The 10000-nt window shown below is 35.9% G+C and overlaps 1 protein-coding gene across 1 annotated transcript in view; it reads left to right on the forward strand.

Annotated features, from left to right (window-relative positions):
• Window positions 1-8274, forward strand: part of LOC122264782 (ankyrin repeat domain-containing protein 54) — an 8970-nt gene extending 696 nt beyond the window's left edge. The window contains exons 2-7 of the mRNA XM_043033830.2: window positions 2054-2228; window positions 4585-4695; window positions 5302-5452; window positions 6526-6641; window positions 7444-7568; window positions 7889-8274. Coding sequence (XP_042889764.2) covers window positions 2054-2228; window positions 4585-4695; window positions 5302-5452; window positions 6526-6641; window positions 7444-7568; window positions 7889-8068 — 858 coding nt within the window. The 3' untranslated portion in view covers window positions 8069-8274. The remainder of the gene's footprint in view (window positions 1-2053; window positions 2229-4584; window positions 4696-5301; window positions 5453-6525; window positions 6642-7443; window positions 7569-7888) is intronic.
• The last annotated feature ends 1726 nt before the right edge of the window (window positions 8275-10000 follow it).

A 10000-nucleotide genomic window follows, 5' to 3' on the forward strand; every position in this document is an offset into this window, starting at 1 on the left:
GAGAATCTCAAGGGGTTAGGCTTATGTGTTCGAGAACCCAGTATTGCAACCGTGCAAAGCCGGAACAGCCCCGGCATGAATGGGTTAATGTAGAAACATAACACTTGGGCAGCTCCTTTAATCTATATTCTCCACTGATAAATGAATGAGTGATGTGTTAACCCGTTAACGACAGTTGATGTGTTTTTTTGTCGTATATGACACAGGAGCTCTTGCCTGACGATGGGTGTTATGACATTCGGGGATTTTGGATCACTGTTATTTTATTGTGCTATGAATAATGAGTGAGTGATGTTGACAATCGCAGTCATAATTATTATAACTACCGTAATATTAAGCAAAATGGGTTTCAACTCATATCCAAAACCTAGATGGCACTACTTTCCAGCAAGAGAGAGCCTTGAATGGCACCCATCTACGGTCTCTAGCAAGCACTATCTCTATAGAGCGATGGCACATAGCAAGTTGCCGACCTCTTGCTCTAAAGTACCGCAGATGAAAGATATGCAGGCAGAACGAGAGGAGGAAGGTGACTCTCACTATGCCCAATGCCTACAATGTGCCCCTGTGCCAGTAGGGATGCCTTTTATGGTGGCACTCACTGTCAAAAGCACAAATTTCCTTCCTCTTCCCTACCTCTTCATGTTATCTTCATTTAGGATGGTTTTAAGTTTCGTTTTCGTTCGTGACAGCACACAAGTATGAAAAAATAAAGTTGCTTTTTGCATTACATTGAGTATAAAGAAAAATAATAGTTGATATGGACCCTGATCAACAATTTTAGTCAACTGCAGAGTTGATAGAGCCTGTGATATGACAGATACAAGTCTCTAAAAACAGTAAAACAGAAAAAAAACCCCCCACAAAAATGGCTCTAGCTCTAGCTCAGAAATAAAACCCATCCTGGAAGCCTGGGTAAGCAACTCTATCCCCCATCAGGAACGGGTTAACTGATGTGGACTTGTTAACCCATTCATGCGGGGGGCATTCCAGCCTTGCAAGTTGCAATGCCGGGGCTCTGGAACGCATAGGCCTAAATCAATTAAATGATCGACGACGTATGCCGGCACCCAGCCAGCGAGCCCTTGAATGCGCAGTACCCATGGTGTACCACTTGTTGAGAGAGGGTTAAAAAAAAAAGAAGAAAATCCATGACATTCAGTACATCCACAGATGATGCCCTATGAAAAATATCCAGAAATCAACAGGCCATTCATAAGCAAGGTCTGTTTCATGTTGCTTATTCTTGAAGGCTTCATGAAGATTGACTAATCAAGACAGTTCGTTTCATGAAGATGTGTGAATACTTGTTGAATTAGTTGCTTTGTAGAATTGATGATATACTTCCAAAGTTTCTTGTTAGATGAAGAGCCAGTCCAAGCTCTGCCTTGCTAAAATATATGTGGAGGATGAGTATAGACCTCTTCACTGTAGTTGTGTAGGCATGAAGGCAAAATTGTTTTCTGTACACAGCATGTTATGTGTGTCTGTCTGTCTGATTGTGTGAAAAAAATATCAAGAATTGACATTTTGATAGGGTAGTCAAATGCATATCACACAGTGGAGTGTCTAAATTAGATATAGTTAGATACAGATTAGATAGTGTAAAAAAGTGCTGCATGTAAATAAAACTCATTTCATCAATATATATAAAAAGAAAGAATTATTTAATGAGGAGGAAGATTTCTTGAGGATTTGTATTGGGTTAACGTGTTTTTTTATGATTATCAATAAGAATCATTGTGCTTACAATTGTATTTATTATTGTTAGTTCCCTCCAGAAGTCTTTATAATGTATTTGAATATTGTTTGATGTCTGGCTGTATAAGATAACAATTTTTTTAGTGTGATGCAGGTATTATGTCCTAATTATGGATTATATTTCATGGACATTACTTAGGTGAGGTTTGGCTCTCTTGACCTTATGAAGAGATTGATTTGGCAAATGGAAATTGGGTATTTGGCAGGAAGAAAACAACACTCACAAGAGTACAACCCTCCCCCTCCCCCACCCCCAAGGAATGAATATATACCTATATTTCTTTTCCAACAGCCCAAGACAGAGTTTCCTGAGGGCAGTCGGCTCAAGCTCCACTTTCCCCTTTACGAGAGCAGCAATGGAGGACAAGACGGAGAAGTGACATCTTGTGACTTGGAACCTCCGTCTGGTTTAACCTTTGCCAATGTCTCGCCTTCCATGTGCTTAAGTCGTGGATATGAGGCCTATTGTGAGTATTGTAATGCTGTTTCTTACACTGACAGATTCAATTTCTTTTATGAGAAGTGATGTTAATGGTCTTCACTTTCTAACACCATGAATTATATTCTTGTCTTGCTTCATAGGGAATTGTGTGAAGTTGTATTTCTGTTGTTTGTCTGTCACCAGAACTGATATGATGTTTGTGGTATGAGGTACTCGAAATATTTTCTTATGTATCCTTTCTTTCTGCCCTTGTCAAGTTTTGTCTGTCTAAATATTAGTATTTCTTTTAAAATTTCATTTTACTTAACCCCATTAATATACAAAGGACAAAGAAAGAAAAAATATTGTGAAAGTATTTTGTTCTTGTAATCTTGTAGAAAACAAAACAAAACCATTTTCACTTCAAAATTGGCTAACTTTTATTATAGTGGAACAAAAAATGAGTGAATTTGACAAATGTTCCATTAACCCATTCACACCTAGTCTTATATTTGTGTAATGCCGTTCCTACTGGCTAGATGAGAAATGTGCGCGGTGACCAAGCGATGCTGCACTGTGCCTTATGAGTGCCTTTCACCTGCCCGCTTTAGCAGGGAGATATTCAATGACGAGATAGGACGTGAACCAGAATGAACGGATTAAGCTGGTCCTTTGCTCAATTCTGCATCGACAAGTGATGCAAATTTTTTAGACAGAGTAAATGGTCTAGCAATCCTGCAGAAAAGATTTCCCAGCAGGCTGTTAAAAAATACAGAGTGGGGAGCTGTTCCTGAATATCATTCTGCCATACTCGAGAGGGATTTACCCATTGACGTCTAGGATTGGACTGTCCTCTGTGATTTTGTTTCATGATTTCTCTAACACCTAGGTAGTTCTAAAGTGCCTAGTCACCAAGGATCCAGTTAAAAGGACTACCTGGCTTTACCTGAGTTGCCCTCTGTGTTTTTTTTTTTTTTTTTTCTACTATATTTAGTATTACTAATGTTATTACTATCACTATTATTCTTATTCTTATTCTTTTTTTTTTTGTCATGGATATTATTATTATTATTATTTGATGATTATTATTATTGTTATTATCATTGTTATTATGATTATTATTTTTGTAATTTTTATTTTTATTTTTATTTTTGTTATTATTATTATTATTATTATTATCATTATTATTATTATTATTATTATTATTATTATCATCATTGTTATCATTATCATTATCATTATCATTGTTATTATTATATTATTATTATTATTATTATTATTATTATTATTATTATTGTTACTTTTTTTAAAAATAATTAATGTAATTAATAATTTTTGATAATATTATTGTTATTATCATTGTTATTATTATTATTATTATTATGATTATTATTATTATTTTTATTATCAATATCATTATTGATATTATTATTATTATTATTTGTATTATTAGTATTATTAATATTGTTTTTGTTATTACCTTTTTTTTTTAATGAAAAAAATTGAAGAAAAGGGGTAAATAGGTAAAGACCGGAAGGGCTCCTTGCCAATCCCTTTGTGTCTAAACCTTTGTGGAGCCATCTATGTGCAAAAGAATCTATAAAACAAAACCACGCACGCCATGACATGTACGGATGCGACCCATTGCCATTGGGTTATCTGAGGATGCTTTATTCCACTGTAGGATGTCTCATAACTTTATCATAATTTTGATCTTGATTATCATGGATCTTTGAGAATATTGTTTACTTAGTTTATATTATTTTTGTTGTTGTTAACACAGGAATCATTCATACATAATACCCTTATCTGGCATTTACATTGTATGGAAGTTCAGTGTCAGGTAATTTGTTTTCTGTCATTTTATATAAAGAGACTGAGCAAAATTATGGCTGCACTTGTCATAAGTACTTCAGATTTGTGTGTAGTCCCCTCCACTTGCAAGTCCACCACTTTGCGTTGCCAATGTGTTGAATCACTAGTTTCATGTGCTGTGCATTCAAGAGGTGAAACTGCTGGTTCACACTTTAGCAATGATGAGTTGTGAACTTGTAAGTGGAAGGGACTGACCATTGATATTTTCAAAGTGGTGAGAAGGAATATTTTTCTAAGGGATTAACTCATTGGCAGTGGATGGCATGATTTGCTGCAAAGGTAGAGTCAGTCATAGACGCGGATGGCACCGTACCAGACATGTAAACCAGTCATCCTACTGCACAAACATTTATTTAATACCGCGACCACTGGGTTAATGCTGACGATGTTTTCTATTACTGTTTTCTTTTCTTCATTTGTGTATTTGTTTTGTGAATTTTGTTTTTATTGTTAGTGGGTATTTCTTTCCCTCTTTCTCTCTGTGAGGAAAATTTATTAAATGAATAAAACATCATTTCCCCTTTTAGCTCAAGGATATGCAGTGCTTCCATATGAAAATAACACACTCCAGAAAAAATTGAAAAATCTGCGGCTGAGAATGAGACAACAACATTATCAGATATTATCCAATAAAGCAAGTAAGTTATTTATAATCTTTGATTTTCTAGGATTCCAATTTGTTTTAGGTCTGATTTCTGAAGATTTTGTATTTAATTAGAGGAGTGATTGAAAATGGATTGAGGAACAAAGATTTTTGTATAAATTGAAACTACTCCTAGTGAAGAAATACAATATTTGTCACTATCTGCTTCAATCATGGATTGTATGAATATAGGGGCTCTTAGTAAGAGAAGCACACTTCAGGAGATGTTTTCAGCCTTCCCCTTGGCAAGTTTAGGTTCCTAATGGCGGTTGGCAAAATGCTTCTGCAATCTGTAACATGGTCCGCTTTCTCCTTAAAAAAAAAAAAATAAAAAAAATAAATAAATAAATAAAAATAAAAAAGATAAGACCAGGCCCTCCTATTACCTCATGTATAGGCATACAGATAGGTTGACAAAGATATTGATTGGAAGATTAATTGCCATATGTACATTTATTCAAGTTAGATGAATATATAAGTAGGAAGGGTAACTAACATATGTACAAATCTTTGAGGTAGAAAAAGAAACAGATTGATAGGCATATATTTATATATATATTCATTCCTCATATGTACTATTACTATTTTATTTCATTTCCAGAGGAGAGAAAACTTCGGATAGCTGCCAGCTTGAATAATGTTGAAACAGTAGAGCAGCTTCTAAGAGAAGGAGTCAACCCAAAAGTCACAGATGACAAGGAGAGATCGGCATTGCACATTGCAGCCTCCAAAGGTTACACAGACATTGCAAAGTGAGAACTTTTAAAATGATTATCTCAAGTGATAGGAAAGTGTGATTTCGTCCTGTGTGTGTGTGTTTGTGTCTGTCTGTCTGTCTTTCTCTGTCTGTCTATGGTTTTACTCACTTTCGTTTATAATTATTCATATGTACTCGTGTGGCACTTGTCTTCCACATAAGCACCAGACTCATCCCTCTTCAGTAGCCAGAGTTGTGGCCAGTGGAGACCTGGTGATTGAACAACCTTTACCCACCACCCCTGCCCCAAGGCCAGTGTAAGCGTTGTAAGACAGATGTGGAATGGTGGCCGTGGGTTGTTCAATTGCCCGATCGTAATTGGTCATGACTCAGGTGACTAGAAGTAAGAGATATTGCTGGCTGCACCTATACATATATACACACACACACATATATATATATATATATATATATATATATATATATATATATATATATATATATATATATATTTATTTATTTATTTATTATATATATATATACTTATGACATATATATATATATATATATATATATATATATATATATATATATATATATATATATATAATATATATATATATATATATATATATACTTATGACATATACATACCAAAAGAACCCACACTCTTTAGGAAAGATATTGCAAATACTAACATCAAAGCAGGTCAACCATTAACCCAACCACAGCAGATGGTAGCTGTTCATGTTATAGTGAAATTTTCAAGCTAGCTACAGCCTTCTGAATTCTGCCAAACCTTATTTTTTGTTTCTGTTGTCCGTAATCAAAGACAAGGGAGAAAAAATATTTTCCTCATGCTTCTGTTTTATTTCTCAAGTGGGAACCATGATGTTAATCCTGGTGCAGAGGCTGGTACACTCTGATTATTATTATTATTATTATTGTTATTATTATTATTATTTATTATTATTTTTTTTTATCAGATCTTTTAGTATGTTAGAAAATGTTATTACAAACTTGTAATTAACTATGTTTTTAGGATGTTGATTTTAACGAGTAAGTAAGTATGATAAAACCAACATTATAATTGTAAAAACTACTTTATATTTCTTACTTTTCACACAGACTGCTTCTGCAACACGGTGCCGATCCAAATCAGCGAGATGGAGTAGGGAACACCCCACTGCACTTGGCTGCTTGTACATCACACATCCCTACTGTGACTTTACTTCTGAAGGCAGGCAAGTATCTCTCTCTCTCTCTCTCTCTCTCTCTCTCTCTCTCTCTCTCTCTCTCTCTCTCTCTCTCTCTCTCTCTCTCTCTCTCTCTCTCTCTCTCTCTCTCTCTCTCTCTCTCTCTCTCTCTCTCTCTCTCTCTCACACATTCTCTCTTCCCCTCTCCATCCCTTCCCACTTAGTGTCTGGCTAGCTCACTGGTAGCACATTGACCCTCCCTTTGGATGGCCTGCTTTTGCGCCCAGCACAGGGCACGAGAGAGTTTCCACGGTTGCCAGATGTTGCCATCCTTATGATAAGCAAAAGATGGGGAGTTGGGTCACCAGTTTCAATCTTCTTCCTTACACAGCCATAGCCAGGGCTGACTTAGGTCCCATGTGAGTGGAGAAGGGTGATGGGTTGTGTGTCATGACAATGCAAGCTCTATTGCTTACACTGTCCCTTCCTTGCCACTCATTAGTGACCTTATAACCTTTAAACTCTCTCCATTCTATCACTATTCTCTCCAATTTCTCTCACACCACTATCTACACTCTCTCCATCTTTGTAAGTAGAATGAAGCACTAATTTGCACATGTCATGAATCTGCAGTCTGACCTTGCTTGCCATTGATATGATTTCCCCTCTATGATCCTTCTCCATATGAATGTATTTTGAATTTGTGTATGTATTTTGATATATTTGAATGTTTGTATTATATAATGTGTTATAGTTTTATTTTCTTTTTTGTAATGTTTAATGCGTGTTTTATGAAAGTAATTTTTATTTTGTAATGTATTATGAATATAATTTGTATACCTTTCCACAGGTACTGATGTGAGACAGCCAGACAACCAAGGGTATTCCCCTCTTCATCTTGCTCGCTCAAAACTTAAGCTGCTTCAGAGAGACAATAATTCTTCCTCACAAGAAATCAAGAAACAAGTCTACCAGGTGACTACTGTCAGCTTTTAGAGTGTGATGGCAAATATGCAAATAATTTCTCTGTATCTACCTTTTGTAGTTTTGAGAGATAATACTTGATTTCTCTCTCTCTCTTCCTCTCTCTCTTTGTTTCTTTCCCTTTTTCTGTCTCTCTGTCTGTATCCTTCTTTCTCTTTCTTTCATTTCAGTCTCTCTTACAGTCTCTCTGTTTCAGCTGTCTCTCTCTATCTCTCTGTCTCTGTCTCTTTCTGTCCCTGTTCCTGTCTGTCTCTGCATTTTGTTTCTTAGTTAAGGTTCCACAGAAATTGATAATGACAAATGCATTTCAGGTTATTGAAATGATGCAGACCTACTTAGAATGTTCAGGAAACGCGGAGGAAGCCGAGCTGCTCACGTCCTTCACCAGCCAGCTGTCCCTTTCAGACTCACGCCAACAGGTGGAAAGTGATCTCCAGGCCCTCCTGAACTCCCTGACAGACCTGAGTCTCGTCAAATCGAAAGCTGCTTGAAAGGCTCAAGGCGTTGCTCATCTTAATTTGTGGATAAGGATTTTGCAAACTGATTTAGTGTGTTTAAGCCATAAAAGAATAACACAGAAAATTGATGACTTCTTGAAAAAACAATCACAAGAAAAAAAAGCATATACTAATATATACAAATCATGCAACCATATGTGTGGAATTTGGTGATTAATGTTTAAGCTTTTGGATTATTTTAGAACTCATAAATTCATATATATATTTTTTTATATATATAGTTAAAATTTTCTTTTTTTCCATATATGTTTATGGTGGATTCCTTGGAAACTGAGGAAGTTTTACAGGGTTACCTTGTGTTTGTCTGTGTGTATGCTTGCATATGTGTGTGTCTGTGTGTACATGCATGTGTGTGTGTGTGTGTGTGTGTGTTTATAATATACTGTGCCATATTATCTGCTTCCAAGTTTGTCTCCAACCAATAGCCATCTTTATTGCACCGGTGATATTTTTGCACTTTTTGTGCTATTATGTAAGTCTTTATACATTTAAGAGGCTTATTTATATCAGGTTTCTCTCTCCAGTGAATATGCACGTACAGTCAAATGAAATGAACATCGTAAAATAATTTACGATGATGATGCTCACAACTGATTTCCCTTTGGATAAAATGTAATCCTTAATAGAGCCTTGTATATTTGCTACTTAATTTGGCTGATTTTTTGCAGGAAGTGTATAGTATAACTATTAATTTGAATTTTAAAAAACATTTCATTAAGTCCGTTTGTCAGCAGTGAGGCATTTGTACATTGTTTCAAATTGATAATCATTAATCTATGGGTGACTAGTAGTTTAGATTACAGATTACTTGGGAGTCATTTCTTTATAAAAGAAAATTGGTATACACATACGATTTATCAGCTTAGGTTTTGATGTAAAAGGCTTGACTCAATATTTTGTTGGGACACAGATGGTCAAATTTAATGGCATTACAATTAGATTTGGCACTGAGAATCCTCAGGCATTTATTCCTTGAAAAAACTACTTGTAGAAATTAAACAGGAAGAGCTATTTGTGTACACCACTTAAGGTCTGTTGTATACACTAAGTTGAAGTCTTGATAACATTTTGTCATGAGTTCATGTGACTTGGTGATTCTTGTTTGTGGAATGAGGCAAGGATTAAGGCACAGAAGTGTTGCTTCTGTGTTCAGATACACAAAACTTGAGCATGTGAACTGGCTTGAAGATATGCAATTTTGATTTTCTTTGTTTTCCCCTAATGGATGTGCTGTCTTGCTATATGACACAAATGCCCTAAATCTACTCTAATTCAATCTCCTCAATGTTTTTTTTTTTTGGGGGGGGGGTATGGGATATACAGATCAAGTTCTTGAGAACATTACAATTATTTCCTTTCGACCTTTGGAGTATTGGAATAGATTGCACACATCTTCTCCTGAGCATGAATAAAGATCTATTTTTTAGGGGTTAACCCATTCACGCCGGGGCGGTTCCGGCTTTGAATGGTCGTAATGCCGGGGTTTTCGAACGCATAAGCCTAACGCCTTGAGATTCTTGGGCGCACAAGCTGCAAGCCTGAGCTGCCTGCTCGCTCACCCCAAGCGCTGGCCTTGCCCAGATAGCTCGTAACCGGCGTCTGACGCAAAAACCACGAAACGTGTCAGCACGTCATCTGGCGCGAATGGGTTAAGGATCTTCATATTTGTTAGTACAGCGAATTAAAGAGGCAGCTATTTTCTAAAGGAAAATATATGCTTTTACTGAAATGAGTACTACTACTATGCATTTAGTAACAAATTTGAATGGGACTGTAAAAGGATGAGAGGCATGTCCATTGTGGCAGAAGTAGATTTCATGGTTGTTGCACCTTCTGTTGTTTGCCAAAAAGGAATGTATGGAAAAATATGTTGGGTGCCTGTCATTTTGTGTCCATATTTTTTTC

Source organism: Penaeus japonicus, unplaced genomic scaffold (genome assembly GCF_977035675.1).
Source record: "Penaeus japonicus unplaced genomic scaffold, GWHDUDI00000001_assembly GWHDUDI00000023, whole genome shotgun sequence".
Lineage (NCBI taxonomy): Eukaryota > Metazoa > Arthropoda > Malacostraca > Decapoda > Penaeidae > Penaeus > Penaeus japonicus.